At 38.0% G+C, this 18,826-nt stretch overlaps 1 protein-coding gene across 1 annotated transcript in view; it reads right to left on the reverse strand.

Moving 5' to 3' along the window:
* Positions 1-18,826, reverse strand: part of MYO3A (myosin IIIA) — a 114,108-nt gene that overhangs the window by 79,928 nt on the left and 15,354 nt on the right. Inside the window, exons 4-5 of the mRNA XM_058832214.1 lie at positions 3,436-3,540; positions 2,590-2,689 (exon numbers count right to left, since the gene is read on the reverse strand). Of these exons, the coding sequence (XP_058688197.1) occupies positions 2,590-2,689; positions 3,436-3,540 (205 nt within the window). The remainder of the gene's footprint in view (positions 1-2,589; positions 2,690-3,435; positions 3,541-18,826) is intronic.

Consider the following 18,826-nt stretch of genomic DNA (forward strand, 5'->3'; position numbering starts at 1 on the left):
CAGCAGATTCCCCTTGGCTGCTACTCATTAGCTGTAGAAAATAAAAATTATTTTGTTTATCTCTGCTGATCTAAATTATCATACTGGATGGATGCAAGGCCAGAGGATGCATCCCTGGTAACAGCATTTCAAAATTTTTGTGCCTTGGACAGTTTAAACTAAAACTTTATCTGGAAGTTCCTTGATAAGTATTTGAGCTCCAGAAGCATTGTTGTGGGATGTAATAGAATCACAGAATGGCCTGGGTTGCACGGGACCTTAAAGATCATCCAGTTCAAACTCATCTGCCATGGGCAGCAGCATTGCTCACTAGACCAGGTTTCTCAAAGGCCCATCCAACCTGGCCCTGAACACTTTCAGGGCTGTGGCATCCACAACTTCCCTGGGAAAACTGCTCTAGTGCCTCACCAACCTCACTGCAAAGATTTTGTTTTCTAATATCTAATCTAAACTTACTCTTTTTCAATTTCAAGCCATTCCCCCTTGTCCATGCTAGAAAGGGTGATGTGATTATTTGGGTTGGGGTTTTTTGTGTTTGTTTGGCCCCATGTAATAACTGGTTCAGCCTAAACCAAAAATTTTGCTTCATCTGAGTATTTACTGGGTGAAAAGGACACTGTACCTCCATGTCTATCTTACTCTGAAGGCTGTAAATTTTAGAGGCTTGTATAATAAAAGATGGCTGAGTTTAAGTCCTTGATTCAATAAATGTTTATGTACAACAGTCTGTAGCAATGCCAACATGAGAGATTTTCATCAACTCACATTCCTGGCTAAAAAATGATCTTGGAATCTGATTAATGTGGGATTAAATCCCCTTAAGTAGAAGACACAAATCCCACAAATCCCAGCTGAATACCTTAAGCAGCAGACTGAATGGTGAATGGTACATCTTCCATGATGATTTTATCAAGGCTATAATTTATTCCATATGAAACCACTCATTATTGGCTTTGGACTGTTTTTCTTCCTGGGGAGGTGGGGGAAAGCCAGGGAAAGTATCAATCTACTCCTAAGTTAAAGTGCCATTTGTATATTCCTTTGAGAGGATGGACTGCAGCTATCACAGTCCCCTTTCGAGCCCACATAAATGTGTGTGAATGTATTTTTGTTTCCCGTGCATGTTCTAACCTGAATTTTGGCATCACAATTTCTCCACAAGAATTTAAGATTATTTTTCAATTACAGCCTGATTAGTATATTGCAGTAACTGGAGAATAAAGAATTCAGGTCCTCATCCCTACCTACAGCTTGTAAGTTTTGGTATCTGCGTAAGTGATTTAATTTTTTGGAGGCATTGATCCTCTAATTGCCTTCAGCACCTTATATTTTTTTCCCACAACAAATTAAAAGCCTGTGGGCAAAAATACTGTTTTTCACCATACAATAAACTTCCAGACTATCGGAAAATACTGGTAAGTATATTGCAGACAATTTAGGAAATACAAAGATTTTTCAAAAGATTTTTCAAAAGATTTTATCTGAGGAATATAAAAGAAATATATGACATTTTACAAGAATTACTAACTCTAACAGTTGTGGGGAATTTGTGTGTGAAGTCATAAGAGTTCCATAAATACAATCTACTGGACAGAAGATACTATACTAAAGAGTGTTAAAATCCCATTATTAGTTTAAACAATTGTTATGTATCAATTGAACCAGTATCATTAACAAAATAGGAGGGCAAAGGAAAAACCAAGATTTTCCATCTGCTGAATTAAATATATTTACAGTTGTCTGCTGTTCTGTGACATAGTGACCAATAAATTTAACATAAGAAGGCAGTGTTCTACCTGAAGATAATAGTTTATAACAACAATAACTGCAAATTTTTATACCCCCTCATATGAAACAAGAGTCAATAACTTTTTAGGCAAATGACTGTGGTATGGCTGATAAATAACAGGTTGCATCCACTTACCCATGCCTCTCCTCTTCCCTTTCAGTGGTGACACCAAAGATTCATTCAAGAATCCTTTTAGGCCTAACAGGCTTTAACTGACCCTTTTCATGCCAATTCTTAGATTTATATTTGCCAAGATCTGTCTTCCCAGACTTTAGAAAGTGGGGATTACCTATATCATATTCCCCCCTCTACTGCCTTCAAGTACCTCTTTTGTTTTAAATCAAATAAAGGAAGTTTATACCCCTGAGGTGGAGCTCTCCCATTCTTCACAATATCTAGTAAGTTTCAAATGCTCTCATGTAAAACATGAAGCTTTTTCCTATCAGCTCCTAATTTCACTGAACCAGTGTACAGTTCCTGGAGGAACTAAACACCAATCTTATTTTGAATCCTATTTACTCACTTTGCCATTCCACTTATTTTGTGTCTCAAAGCATTTGAGGCATTATAATTTCTGGGTTTTAGCCATGCTATTGAAACAGCATTACCAAAATTACCAAAATTTCTATCAAGCTAAAAAAATGCTATCCAAATGTTATCCAAATGATTCTTAAAAAAAGAATCCAAAAATTTAACAAAAAATTATCAGAGTTAATATTTTGTGGTGTATGTATTTATTCTATAGAGTATATTCATACTTCAGGTGTAAAACATTGTATACACAAATAATCATAACATACCAAAATCCACAAGCTTGACTCCTCCTTCAGTGGTCAAAAGGATATTATTTCCCTTAATATCACGGTGGATAGTTTTGTTTTCATGCAAGTGCTGAAGTCCCTGGAAGATGAGACATAAACATGAACTTTTAGCAACAACTCTGTCCTCCCTATTGCACTTAAAAGTATGAAAAGTAATTGAATTTTTTTTAATCGAAAACCATAGGGATGTCATTCTTACTGCAAATACACTTGACACATGACAAGGTATAAATATTCTTTAATTGCCCCACTTTATGACAAATAGAAACCTTAAGATGAAAGCAGAAAAATATCACTATAAACCTACACATAATACTTAACAGTATAAACTCAAAGTAAACTACTAAGACCTAAATTCCACCAGAGAAAATAAAATTTCAGTTATAAGAAAATGATAAATAAAAACACTTGATCCTAATGAACAAAACCAAATTCTTGTACCAGGGTTTGAATTTGCTAGATATGTGGATTATTTTACTATAAAAATATTTGGATCCAGACATAGGACGCGGAACAGTATTTTGATGATATTTCTGCTTTTTCTTAAATGAAAAGCAATTTTGATGCTGAACTGTATTTACTGAGAAAATTAATCAATGGTCAGAAATGAATTTTCCTTTTCTTAATAGTGAAATCCACAGATTAGTTGCTATTTACCTTGCTTGCTTAAGAAGAACCATCCTAATTACACATTCCCCTGATTTCATTAAACACTGCTATAATCCAAGATAGTGAGCTGTGTTAGTGGGGACATGATCTTCATTCGTTTAAAGAAAAAAGTATGAGCTAAATATTGGCTGTCGTTTCACTGAAAGCTTATCTTACCATCAGAGCTTCACGTAAAATGTAAGCAATTATAAGTTCATTCATCCTTTCACCTCTCTTCAGAAATCCTTTCACAAGATCTGTCACAGATCCACCATTGCACAGCTACAAAACAAAAGGGGAAAATAAAAAGGAATTATGGAGTGTTGGAGCAGTCACCTGGTTTTTACTTTCAGTATTTTTTTGTATCTGTAGCCAAATGAGATTCTACTCAACTGACAAACCACAAATTTGTCCTCGAGTCTACCATTTATACAAATATACACAGCAATTTTTGCCAATTATTTTTCACCACTTTCTGCATTTAATTCTTGTCCAAACACAACTATAGTAGTGTTTCTCTTTGTTTTCCTATACCCATGATTGCATTTCATTGAAACAGAAGTAGATTACAGTGCAATAAATTAGCTGTGAAGGCATGTTTTGTGGGGCATACTAATTGCTTCTTATATTCATCACGTGGAACACATCACCAATGCAGATTATTACAACATCAATTCTCAGCTATAAAAGCTATGTAGAGTAAAAAATGGACTTGAGGCATCAGAAGACAGGCAGGAGAGAAATTTCCCCAACATGAAATCTACCATGGGTAAAGCTGCCCTTTTTGCCAAGGAGCACCTCATTCCTAGCACAGGGAGATGTGATACACAAGGCATGGGCATCGTAGGATATGAAAAGTCTCCCACTGAAACAAGGTGTGCTGTGGGTGTAAGAATAATTATAGCCCTTGTTGCATCAGCCCTGTCAGCTCCTTGTTCCAGATGCAGAGCCACAGCCTGCCCTGGACAATCCTCTCCCACTCTCCAGAGAGAGCCCAGCCAGATTCCTGTCTCATATATGTGGGAAAAAGAGACTTGGCTTTGCTCTCTAAAAAGGATAGTGAGCACACATTACCAGCAGATTAGTTTAGACTTCATATGTTCATTTTTATAATTCACCATTTTTCTGCTGGAAAAAGCAACAATGTAACTTTAGTGAGAACCTACTACTGTAGGAGTCACATGTCTGCAAAGATGAAATTGGAACTTAAGCCCTTAAACTATCCATAATGCACCTGACAATACTCATTGATTGAAGAGCCATTTGTCTCTTGTAAAGGAGTAGCTGCTTCCAATAAAACAGTAAAATAAACCTTAATTCTTGTACAGTATCATCATCCAGTATCTTTTCACATGAAACTAAATATCCATGTAAGATATTTTAACAATGCAGCAAAAGATAGGAATTCCTTTGCACTACATTTGAAATAAATTCAAATAAAGGGCATAATTTACCAGTAAAACCTTTCAACTGTGGAATTCTAGACATCAGATTCTTTTGTATATGTATATTTTTCACCTGTTCTAAACCCCTACATTTTTTTTCTGTGCTGCAATTAAAAAAAGACGTGCACCTTACAGTAAAGAGCATTTTCTATCCCTTTGTACCCAAAGATAACAATAATTCTCTGTCTACCTTTGAAACTCCTAGGCTGCACTGAACTTGCACCACATGAACGCCTACAGAAATGCCATTCACTCCATAACTCTTGTTGCAAGACGTGTCCCCCATCAGGTCAGCAAGGGCTCTGGTCTGACAGGGGCTGAGCTCTGTTGCAACGGTCTTGGAACTCAGTTAACCTCTCCCTTACCTAAGTGGGCCAATATGCATGCTTAGAGGGGGAAGAACTCATATGCTTAAATGATGGGATTAAATGCTTTGGTGGATAAGGATCAGATTCCCAAGCAGGATTTCATTTACTGTCATCAGCCGTGCTGGTCTGCCTTCCACACTGATGTTTTCAAGTTATTTTTTTACAATGACCTTTTCTTTTCAGGGTTTCTACCATTTTAAGTTTGGCACATCACCGACATATTTAATAAAACCAAATGGATTATGACAACTCTGGTTAATTTAATGCTCTTAAATTCAGGGCACTGAAACTCCCTGACAAATAACAAACCAATTATGAAATACATTACACATATGATATTCTTCAAACTATTTTTCTTCATTATCTCATATTATATTTTGCTTCTTACAGATGGATCTTTTTTTCCTTACAGATCTGTATATCCGTTCAACGTAAAGAAAACCAGAGAAGAAAGGAATATATTCTTTCTGTAGGTAGAAGAGGGGAGAAACTACATCTCAGAAATCACCCTCTTTAATGTTTAGGCAGTAAAGCCAATACTGAATTTATTTGCTTGGTTCAGTAATGTCAATTTCCACTTTCTTTAACATGTTGCCTTAACTATTTTTTCTACTTCTCTCATAAGGTATAAATCCTTATTATGAGATAAATATCTGCATTGTAAGATAAAACTTACTTAAAAAATCAGGTAATGTGAGATACAAAAACTGTGATTATTTTAGACCAAACAAAAACTGAACTTGGGTGTGCAAAAAGTCATCTAAACAGGTCTTGAAATCACCCAGGAGTCAGCTCTACCACAATTGAATCACTACACCAACTCCCAAGGCAGGGTGGCTGCTTAGACAGGGTTCAGCTGAGGATGTTACAGACACAGGTTCTTGCACGCACTGTCAAAGAGCCATACTTTTACTTACATCAGACAATAAATATTTTTCTGAGACCACTAGCATAGAAGGAAGAGGGAGAAAAAGGCTGGGTATTAGAATGCAAGCAGCTATAAGGAGGAAAAGGGATTATTGGAATACAACCACAATTAGAAAAGCAGATTATGGCAGACACTGCATGTGTGAGCTCTACGCTGTGTGGGTGGAACGATGACGACAACGATGACACAGGTTAGTATTAACCTTGTTCTATTTTTACCACCATGGGTAAAATGTTGTATCTGCTCTAATTTCCTGTCTCTATTGTGCATTTTTTGGAGGTGAAGATGCCGCATGTCCCTAAAACCTGCACGTAACTGAAGCTGAAACGGTGATTCTTTCTCCTGACTCAGGTTATCAAACTGCATGTGTACCCAAATCCAGAGGTATCATACATACCTCAAAAAGTCCCTCTCCTAACAAGTCAGGCTCTTCTCTTCCATCTCAAAACAAGAAGCTACAGAAAGTTACAATACTCCTGCCCAGTACAGTGCTGGACCATGCTTGCTTGGGAATTTGAGTAGAAAGGAAATAAATTATCCTTGGGATGTCGACCAAGATCTAGTCCATAGAAACTTATAGGAATAAAAAACTCTAAATTGTTTAAAAAAAAATTGCATAACCTTGATTTATGCAATCCTCTAATGAGAGATTATGGGATAAACATTATTTAGCAGTACTGCTAGACAGAAAGTTTCCTGGGGTGTTGTTAAATATTGCAGCTTATAATTATATCATCTGCTGCTTCTCAGTAGCATGCTGTCCACAGTAAAAACACTGTGTAGCCTCTTAACAAAGCTGCTCAGCTCAAGTTAAGCCAACCAAAATGCCTGGATGACAAGAAAATCATGAAGGCAACCGAGAAAATTTTTTTAGATCTTTCTAGTTTTCAGTGAAGCATCTCGAGAAGGGAGGCGCTGGTAGCTATTACTTTGTTGCAAACATTGTGAGCTCATGGTACCAAGTAGCTGATCAGCCTGTGTCATTTGCTCTACAGCACTTGGCACAACCTCCTCAGAACACCTCGATGATGGGCACTGTAGCAGAGAACAGTAAATGCACAGGGAACTTGGGACAGCTGTACAGCAGGAGCTACATGTCTGCCTCAGCTCTGCCCCAGCACTGCTCCCTGCCCTGAAGGTCAAAGCAACTCACCAAACCAAAGGACCTCTCACCTGTCAGACATGACCTCTTCTGGGAGGAGAGGATTGTAACTCAATCTTTCTCTCCCATGATAGAAACCCCCATAAATTTACACACAATCTCTTGCACACACAGAAGCATTCCTTGTGGTTGTATCAATTGGAAGCCCCCACTTAGCTTTGAATATACTCAGCCTAAAGGGACAGACTCATGGAATGTCCAGCCAGGGAGACTCAGGAAGGGAAGATATTCATGACTGTCCCACAAGGAAGTAATTTAGAAATGTCAGAACTTTGCACATGGGCAATTTTCATCAAATTAGTATTAGTCACTTCTTTTATTGTCCCCTTGTGATTTAAAGGTATTTTCCTTAGCAGCAGTTTTTCAGTGACTGCATTGATAGAATGCAAATATTATCTATTAGCAACTAAAAGGAGGGTGAACTGAAGCCTTGAGGCTACTGAAAATGGGGTAGAGAAGACAGAGACAAAATCTTAGTAGTGTCATACAGCGAAGGATGAGAGGCAAAAACTTGCCACTACAAGACAGAAGATTCCTACTGGACATAAATGAAAAATTTTCCCACTCTGTTAAACACTGGGAGAGATTACACAGTGAGTTTGTGTTACATACATCCTTGGAGATATTAAAATATTTAATTGAAAAGACATATTTGTAACATTTTTGGATAATAGTCTTTAAGCAAGGGGCTGGACCAAATAACTTCCAGAAGTCCCCTCCATGCTGTACTTTTATATGATTCAGAATATATGAATTTTACAATATTTAGTTCCTAGTCTGGATTGTCAGACAGCAGAAAGACTGGGAAAGAACAAAGGAAATCTTGCATATCAAAACCAGTGGAAAGAAAAACTTAATAGAAATCTTGATTTATATAAAAATCTGCCTTCAAGAGCTGTCTCATGGCCACGCATAGCTGTATCAAGAGGGGTGCTTAGGAATCTTCTACAGTGGTAGAAAAGGGCTCCTCCCTTATGATTTTCTGGCGCTCAAAAAGGCAAAGACTCATACTGGGATGACATGCAGTTCTCCACCCACCCATCTGCCACAACCATGTGCTACTGTAATTGAGCTATTAGTATGCTAAGCTATCTTCAGCAAAAAAATTATAGAAAAGCATGATCCCAACACATGAAATGTCACTTAAAATTGCCATCACATCACAGTCATGCAGATGTTCTTTTTAGGTCTTAGTCACTCTTCACCTGACCCAGTTAGACATTTCTCCTCTTCAGCTCTTCTTGATTCTGATGCCCATTGAAGATTCATTGAAGCTCCCCTTCCATGAAAACTATCAGCTGCACTTTTGCTAGGGCCATTAGAGCCTTTGATCATGCAACTGCTCCTGACTTGTGCATCTGTACTAAGCTGTCAGGTACTGTTTGCTTGCATCCTGCAGTTGCCCAGGTGCTTTCATCTTACTTCAGTAGCTTGGATGCAAACAATGGGACAACTACAATTAATTCCTTCCCTATCTTTACAGGCCGCTCAGACATAAATGACTGGGCAGCACATCAAATATGCACAATTCATGTAATGCATGTATTATAGTTATGAAAAACTCCAACCTTGCTTTAATGTTATCACACATACGAATGCTAAAAGCATTACAGGCACTAATCTCTATTTTTTCCCTGTTCTTAGAATAGACCAATAATCTGACCTGCTCTCCTAAGCAGCACTCCCAGTCTCTGAGCTGACTGCACCTTCCTTTCAAGACTGCTGTAAGAACAGAAAATTCTTGTTGCTGTTTTGTAATCACAGAATGACAGAAGCAGAACAGTAAAAGGAATCTCAAGAAATCACTTAGTCCACCATATATGCACTGTGTAGAGAGCTGGTACTTTCAAATATGACAGCTATGTCTAACTTGCTTCTAGAAATCTCCCACTGAGGAAGATTTCAGTCTTTCTAAGTAGCCTGCTTCTGTGTTTCTCTAGCCTGATAGAGCAATTTTCCTGCTATCCAGCCTGAATCCTCTTTGCTTCCAACAAAACTGCATTACTTTTGCTAACATTACTTTTGTCCTTCCTTTCAGCAGTACCTGATAATAAATTATTATTTTCTATTTCCATCTCTGTAAGACTACTGTCATGATATACCATTTTATATTTCAACTGTGAATCTGATGCTATTCCCCAATGTGACTAATTAAACTAGGTATCTGCTTCAACTTTTTATGTGGACTTTTTTTCATCACTCAAGTTACTACTGAACAGAAACAGACCAAAAGCAGATGCCCACTTGAGAACCTCCCAGTGTAAAAGTGACCTAAGCCCAGTTCTGTGAAAAAGAGGTAATTTGCTTTATTGTTTTTGTGAAATTTCTGTATTTCCGCATTTTCCTCACAAAGTCACATGGGACCATATAAAATCCTCACAAAAGAGACATTATCCTGTTAAACCAGTTATCCTGTTAAAAGATGATATTGTATTAATATAATTTGTTCTTGTTCAGTCCAAGTTGACCACTTATAATGTTACTAGGTTCTGCATGTTCTACAGTGGTTTCTGTTAATCTGTTCTGGAACTGTTGTCCGTATCAAAATTTGTCTTTATTTCCCTAGGACATTATTTTTCCTCACTTTGTAAAGAATAATAAGTATTCCTGTATCTCATTTCTCTAGTAACCTTTTCGTTACCATGCTCCACATTAGACCCTCTGAACTTTTCCTTAAATGCTTTAGCTGAGCATTTTTGTTTCTCCTATTTGAAGGCATTCTGAAAATTGCATTCTTACTAGTCTCTTACTGTGCTTCTATTTTTCTCTGCACCAGCTAATTTGTTATTGTGTTTTTAATGTGTTCAAAGAACTGCCAGCTACTCTGGTACTTTCCTGTATTTTTATATTATTTTTTCTAAGTACAGGTACCCACCAGTTCCTGAAGCCAGTTAAAGCATACTCTCCCTAAGACCATTATCTTTACCATCCTTTCTTTTCTTACATGAGTGAAAGCTACTCTTTGGAGGCCTTTTTCACTCAAATTTCGTTCCATCTCTTTTCAAAAGAAATCTGTATTAGAACAGAACAGAACAGAATCTACCTGTTACAGCCATTTCCTGAGTCACTTTCTTTGCCTTCTCTCTCCAAACAAGAACTCCATGGGTTGTCCATCTCACAGTTCAGCTCTGACCAGATAACTCTTATTCTCTGCCTACAGTGTGACACATTTTCACAATTATTACTGCCAAAGAGCACATTCCACTGGCAGCAGTTAACATCACTCATACTATGAAGGTTCTTGTGAAAACTTACAGGGAATTAAATCTGTTTCTTCAATGGGCCAAGTGGTTCAGTACACAGCTCCTGTCTGTGCAGCACAGTTTTAATTTCATCTGAAATGGAAGAAAGTTGTGCACTGTAGCTCCTATTTTTCCTAACAGCTGGACAAGTCGACCCATAACCAAAAAAAACCACAGCAATGGTTTCTCTATGCTTTTAGATAAAGTTGATTGCTTTCAATTTAGCGTGAACAAAATGTATCACTGAAACAGGCATCTTTCCTGAATTATTTTGCTTCAGTGATCAAAAACCATGTGATATTTATGATTTTGCTATCTTATATCATCTAGCACCTACAGGGCTGTTAGTCACAGCCTCATGGGTGTTTGTTGCTTCTCATTTCTTTCCTTTCAGTTTGGTTTTCAACTTCTCATTTTCTTTGCCATGCACATGCACTCACAAGACAGCCAGCCAGAGGAAAAGTTTGCCTGTTTCATCTTATGCAATGCTGGCCTTCACAAAGTCTTATATTTCTCAGTCAGATGATAGATATCTTCACATCATGGCCAAAATGGAAAAGCTGAAACTATGCAATTATTGCCTAAATTTCTCACTTCAAACTCAGCATAATTGAATGAAGCCAAGCAGGCTTTACATAAACAAGAATAAAAATCCAAACCTAATCCCCAAAAGGAGAATTTTTCTATTCTAAAACATTTGAAATATTGTGAAAAAAAGCAAGAAGGTGACGGTGCTGTGACAAAGGTTTAATGGACAGAGGTTTAATTGAGCCCCATTCAATTTTCCTTCTTGATCATCCCAATGCAAACTTTACATTGCACCATCCCATATTTCACAATCTTTATGTTATAATACATTTATATCCCCATCAAGTTGCTAATGAAGAAATCAACATATCACCTGCCCATATCTTCTCAAAAGATTATACAGCTAAAGTGGTACCAAGTTATTACATCAATAATTTTCTGTAAAGCAACTGCAAGCGAAATATATTTAAAACAGAAATTCTAAAGGAGCTTCAACTATAGCTTCATGGCCTGGCAACATCATAGCAAGCACAACTGTAATTTTTTAATAATCAAATAAATGAAAGGGTAATTTTGCAAAATAAGAGCTAACCTAACCACAAAAACTGAGAGGCATTGGTCAGTAAAGAGCCAGGACTTTCTGAGCAAATACAAGAGGCAGCTTAACAAGAAAGAAGGTTTTGATAGAGCAAACTTAGTGCTCTATCAAATTTTATCATACACAAGGAGAAGTGGTAAAAATAACATTTAGAGGGCAAAACCATTCCCTTGGCTAGGGAGAAAAAACAGGGACTAACTTTGGGATCCATAATGACAAGAGTATATCTACTGACTGCTGCAAACCTTAGCTGAGGCTCTAGAAAACACACAGAAACCTCTAAGCAAATAGGGCAGCCTGTGGTAGCAGCAGGTACTTCACAGCTTTTATTTCCTGCTCAGAACTGCATTACTTTTGTTCACTCTTCACCAGCTAAGAAACATCTCAAAGCACCTCTCTTTTCTGTAGCATCATTTCTATATTATTCAGGGTTCAGACAGTAGTTCCAAGTACTGCCATGTCCACACTACTCATAATCCATTTTATGTGTGTGTTTCTACACAAAGACAGTAATTAAGTCTAATTCACTGTAATTTAAATTACTACAATAGAAATCTTCCCTATTGAGTTTGAAATCATGGCTGGGGAAGCACAGATCCAAACAATGGAGCTTGTCTAAAGGCCACTTTTACAAAAGGAGTGAAGCTGAAACCCACTCATCCCTAAGGCAATTTGTCTCCTCATGGGAGTGTGTGGGACACGAAAGGAGCAACAGGACTCTGTAACAGTCACAGGACCCTACTAAGCAAGAACATTCTGAAGGACTTTCTTAAAGATAATTTTATAAGAACAAAATGATGCTAAACTCAAAAGCCATATTTTTCTTCTAATTTTTTTTTGTCATTTTACTCTGGAATTATTAACTCAGAGAGACTAGATTGGACAGAATTCAAATTAAAGTGTTTTGTAAACCAGTCTTTCCCTGCTCACTGCGTGTGTCTAAGGAGGTTTCCTGCTTCCAGGGTTTGATTTCAGCAAAGTCAGCAGCTGTCTGAACAAATGGTGGCATCATTTCTGGAGCCCAGGAAACCTTTCAGCACCACTGACACCTGTCTTGCTTCTGTACCTCCCAGCTCCCTGTTCCTTGCTATAGCACTTTTCTCCTTTAGTCAGAAGCTGTCAGCCACCTCTGGCCAACAAAGAATGAGGAGGAGACCCCTCTCCCTACCATTGGAGTGCCTTCAGTCACTCCCTTTATAAAGAGACCCAGCATGTAAACTGAGTGCAAAAGCAGCAAAATTGTACTACCACACTTGAATTTAAGTGCTTAACCCTCAGGTGTCAGAGAGCAAACCCTCCAGCAAAGAGCAAACAAGTCTTAGTCCAAGCATTCTTTCCGTGAATGATGCTGCTCCCCATTACAGCTAAAGGAGGTCTGGTTATCTTGGATCTAATAAAAAACTACACAATTGTGGGTTTTGGTGTTTTGTTTTGTTTTTAAGTTATCTTACATATTTGGTAAAATTGTGATCGAAAATAAAATGCACAGAAAGCAAAGTGATGTTAAATATTAGAATGTCAGAGGGATATTATTCATATGCTACTGAATTAAATAGTGGCATGGTAAAACTGTTTTCTGGGCTTATTCTTTACTTCATGGTGGAAAAAATGTTAGAGGTTACTAAGAACCAGGTTTTGCATGTGAGTATTCTCCAGCAAGGTAGACCACAACCACTTATTTAAAAGTTTCAAACTGTGCAAACCACAATGTAATATGAAATATTCATATACAGAGAAATTATTAGTATTTAGTAAAACTTTGAAGCATCAAATGATACTTGTAGCCACACTTCTCTGGTCTTGAAAAAATAGGATATGATTCAAGAATGAAAAATTGCTATAATTGGGAAGCAAAGAGGAATACATTAGAAATGGATAAATCAAGCCCAATTCAGACATGTAATGGATCAAAACATTCAGTGTTGGTCTGAATGGAGCAATTATAACCAAAGACATTTCTGAAGAATGACCTGTGTTAAGAAATATGAAAAAGCAATTTTCAATTGTTTAATGTTTCTGCTATATATACCATTTGAAAATAGCTAATAATATTTAGGCAAATGACAACTTCCTGCCCCTCACTCAGCCTTTTATGAAACCTAAATGGACTTGTTATTTTCCACTATACTAATTTCCTGAAACATTACTGTTTTACAGCAAATACCACATACTAGAAAAAGCTGTATATCTGCTTTCTTATTATAACTCTTATTATAGATTCCATTAAACAACACAACTTCCATTCAAAGCTTTTTTTGAACTCCATAAACTTGCCTTTATTCCTGTAGATGGAAACACATCTGCATACAGTAACTCCTGTGTCCAACAAATGCATACTGTAAACATGCCAAAGGAAAATCCTAAATAAATTATTAAACTGTCCATATCACAAGGTTCTCTATTTCATGCAAAAGAGAAGTAACTGATACAGTGAAGACTCTAGTTTATCTCAGGTAGGCTCATCTTTTTAAAAGCCAAAGTGAGACTGTTGGGTCTTGCTTCAAGGCGCTCCCACAAATTCCTGTGGGGCTCACTCCAGCCAGTGCTCGTTACTCAGAGAGGCATCATGGAAAGAATCACGTGACTGAATTTGGATTTTCCCACTCTTGCTAGAACTGTCACAGCAGTAAAACAACTCCAGTTTCCATACTTCTACCCATTCCTTACAGAATCATAGAATACTCTGAGTTGGAAGGGACCCACAAGGATCATTGAGACCAGCTCCTGACCCTCCACAGGGGAACCCCAAGACCTACACCACGTGTCTGAGTGTTGCCTAAATGCTCCTTCATTCATTATAATTGTATGACTTTTTAAAGAAAAAATCTTCAGTCAAATGGAATTCAGCAACTGAAGTCCCAACAGCTTCAATGACATGAATTTGTTTGCTGAATTTCTGCATGATCTGTGACTTCCCAGGCTCTGTGCTTTCCTTGCGGGCCTGCAGGACCTGAAGCTAGAGATATTTTCAGCCAAATATCTTGGCATGTTTAGAACAAGGATTAGCTGCTCTACAACACTGACAGCCACTCCTCTCTTCCATGCACAGAGAGGTGCCGTGTAGAGTGACAAGACCATTAGCTGAGAGAAGAAAAAGATCAAGCTAATGGACAGAAAATGCTTTAGTGCCAGCCATCAGGACCCTTACACAGCGCTGGAAATCTCAGAAAGAGAGAAGGGCAGAACTACTCATCCTGCTCTGAGCTTTGCTTTTTTGTGCCCAGTCTGCTTGGGCATAAACAGCCCCTGAGGAGGTAGCCTGTGCCTGGAAAAGGAGCAGGGGATGGACATGGTTCTGGCAGGGAGAGTGTCCTGCCAGCCCCACATGGCCAACACAACAAGACTCTTCACAAGCCACCACCCCATACGCATTACAGGACTCCTTGCCCTTTTAGACTGGGATATGGGAATGTGGTGAAAGTATCGCAGCTTGGTCAAGGAAAAAAATATTGATCTATTTACCTAGCACACAAAAGTTATTGGTTTCCCTGTATAGCTTAGAAAATAGAAATTAATGTGTCGAAATTAAATGAGTATATGAATATTGTCATCTACTGCAAAAATTGAGACGATTGTAAAAGTCAAAGAATCTGTCATGGTTGGTTTGGGTTTGGGGTTTTTTTTGGTTCATTGGGGTTTTTAGGGAGGGTGGGGAGCAGGTTGTATTTGTTTTTTTACAGTTTCTTGTCTTTCTTTTTATTTTACATCACCTAGACTTCCAGCTCTCAAATAGCTGAAGCCTCACTCAATTTCAGGTATGCAACAGCAGTGAAATATTTTAGCCTTCCTTTTTTTAAAATAAAAATACCAATAACCAGCTCTTTGGACAGTTGTTGCTCCTCTTTTGTAGAAATCACAGTGCAACCTAAAATTGCATATTAACATCTCAGCTCCAAAGTAGGAAAAAAAAATCCTATCCTCTCAGCAGCTGGACTTGCTAAGACTTATTTCTTTACATGAACATACTCCATAGATAGGACATTATATAATAAAGCAGAGGATTTTTGTTGTTGTTTAAGCAAGAAGGATGCATTTCTGTGAGTTTCCCCATCTACTAGAATTACATGCAATGTTTAAAAGGCAACATGAGCAGAAACTCTTTCACATACAGTAGGTCAGTGAAGGATCCAAGGCTATTAACCGCACAAAATTTGGGCATTAATTCTACTCATTTTTCTCTGACATACATGTAAATTGTGCTCTCACTGTTCATTTATGAATCTGTGAGGAAAGTTTATAAATATTTCATGAACTCTAAGGCTCTCTTTGTGACCACAGTTAGATTTGCAACCACCTGGAAGCATCTGATTTGATAAATTTCTCTCTCCAAAGAGCAGATAAAACAGTGCAACAGCACAGCAGACTCACTCCAGGCCAGATGCAGCAGTATGTACATGTACTGTCCAGCATTTTTAATTTTATATTGCAACACCTTCTTCTCTTGGCTTTAGTGAGTACTTATCCCTAACAGCCATCTCCAACCATGCCATTATTCACTTGAACCCTCACACTGGCTGCCCTTTCTCAAACACATCAAACATGAGCTGGATGCTTTTACTGCCAAAGCCCACAGCAGTTCTAATACCATTTCTTATGCAACAGGAGATCCACTTCTATCCTTGATCAGCTCACAGTGCTGGCATCCATTCCTGGGTATCTGTAGGCATAACATGTTTTCCGTTCTGCTTTGAAGGAGCAGCTAAAACAAACCAGAAAACCGTAGCATCATCCTCCTTCAAATCCCCCTTAATAACTCTCCCATACTACAGTGCTGACTACTGCTGACTGGGATCACAACTGACTTCTGTTATCCATTCAGTTCTTTTCCAAAGCCATTTGTTCTGTTGGCTTAAACCTTTGAAGAAAGCTCTCTGCTATGAAGCATCACTTTTCTGACAGGAAAGGAGTGAATAATTGATACTCTACACATTGTGCTGGGCTCTCCAGCCAACTCAAGAATAGTAGCTCTTCTAAAGGATCTCCATAAAACCAGAAAGGAGTTCTATCAGGGATCTCAGCTAGTTACATTTAATTTAATTTAAATACCTCACCAAAGGCAACTGCCCTTGTGATTGGTGACCGGGGAGGGACTGCACTGGTGGGCCACTCTGCACCCATTAACACAGCTTCAGTCTGCTGACTGGCTCTCTCTCAGCTCTTACCCTGCTACCAACAGTTTGGCAAGCCACTGGAAGAAAACTAGTAGTAATGGACCGACACAACCCTGGTATAGCAGCCTGGCAGTTTGATATACGGGGATTTTATTCCTTTTTTTCCATGTGGTGCTACTTTTACAAATGATAAAATGTCTGTACTCTGATTAACCATGGGTTTTCACCTTTTCTGTTTGTAAAAAGAATGGCAGGTGAACTGATGCACTAGTTTTCTATTCTAGTTTAATTTAGACCCCTGAGAGCTTTTGCTTACTGGACTTAAGATTCTTTTTCTTCTTTCTGAAAAAAAACACCAAAAGCTTATCACAAATAAAAGCATCCCAAGGACTTAAAAAGAGAATTTAAACATTTGTACATTCCACGTTTTGCCCTCTTAATGTTAACTTCAAATGATCAAAGGTAAGTAAAAACTCTGAATCACTTCAGGCAAATTTTAAATCAGCTACCAACTGAATCACAATAATCCATCATGACAATATTTCTCTAATTCTTTTGAGTAATCAGTGTCTTGTTAGCAGGTTAAATTAACATCACAAAAAACATGAAAGATGAAACTCGAAGTATAACACTCTGCCTGCAAAAATCCAGAATTAACACAAAGTATCAATTTATTTAATGATTCTTCTGGTGTTAAAAGGTTGAGGGAAAGGCTAAAATGACTCTTCTTCAGAGAAGCAGATTCCAAGCACAAGCTACTCTACACTCCCACATGATTTCTCTGGTGAAGATTACACGCTATCATGAAAAGGTTCTACATGAGAACAAAGATGAATCAGGTTTACTAAGTCTGGACTGTGCATAACCAGCATCTCTACAAATTGCATCAACTACTCTGTGAGTACTTTTTAACAACAGAGCTGATTAGAAAACAGAGCCTGAAATCCACTGGCAACTGTAACATATTCCTCCTTCTCAAATGAACAAGAGTCTAAATTTCTTCACACTGAAGTATAATTAGATTTAGAAACATTTCTGCAATGTTGAAAACATTATATTCTACTATGTGGAATATTGTGCAAATAGAAATCAGCATAAAATAGTGATGCAAAAATTCAACATGTGTGCTTGTAAGGGGAGACTGTAGAGCAGGCCTGTATCATCATCAGGTTTTGGGTGTCCATAAATGGATACTAAACAGAATAGTCTGGGACATCTGTAATACAGCAATCATAGTTGCTGGAAAGCAGGAGGGAAATGGACTGCAAATACTGGACAACAGAGTCTTCCTAAATAGCATCTTCTAGTGCCACCACAGTACACAGAAAGTTGAGCTACATGGACCATTGGCCTAACTCAGCAAGACACTGCAAACGTTCTTGAAATGTTCACGTACACACCTCGGGGGAAAACAAAAACACCTAAAAAGCATATTTTGTCAGTCTTCTTGACATTCAATACAGTGAAAGGGACATATTTCTGTAACTGTTCTTGGCAACTCCCTCTATCTCTCCAGAAATGAGAGGTTCCTACAATATGCTTTGATACTATAAAACTGTATTTGAGTGGAAAGTCATAATCCACTCCAATTCCAAAATCCATTCCCTCCAATTTTTTTCTCCTACCAAGATAATTTTTAACCCATTAAATAAGGGGTCTTTTTACTGCAAAAATAATGCATGTTCCCTCTTTTTCCTATTAAAAAATATTTATGACTATAAAATACACTTATGCAATTCACAAACCCAAATTCATCTCTAACAGGGTATGCAGAACTCTGCAGCTTTTGAAAATGGACTGAGATGCTTCTTAAAGTTCTACCTGATATCTGTAGGAAGTGAACCATAGAAATATGTTGCATTATGATTCTTGTTTACAGCAGCAAGTAAAAGCTGTATAATATCTACCATTTACCTTGCAGTGGCTTTTCAGCCTTCACTCTTTCTTGCCCAGGTTGCTCTTTGCACCAGGCAAGGCCTGTGCCATTTGTTCTCCCCACATGTCCAGACCTACATGCTCAACTGTAGGGGCCTGATGCGATTCCTCTCTGCTTGTCTTCCATCAGATAATTTCCAGCTATCTCAAATATTTTCCCTTCTGAACTAACATCCAGAGCAGAAAGAAATGGCCTACAGCACACTCTGCCTCAGCTGTGTCATCCTGCTGCTGTCTGCTGACATCAAACC

Source organism: Poecile atricapillus, chromosome 2, assembly GCF_030490865.1.
Source record: "Poecile atricapillus isolate bPoeAtr1 chromosome 2, bPoeAtr1.hap1, whole genome shotgun sequence".
NCBI classification, from domain to species: domain Eukaryota; kingdom Metazoa; phylum Chordata; class Aves; order Passeriformes; family Paridae; genus Poecile; species Poecile atricapillus.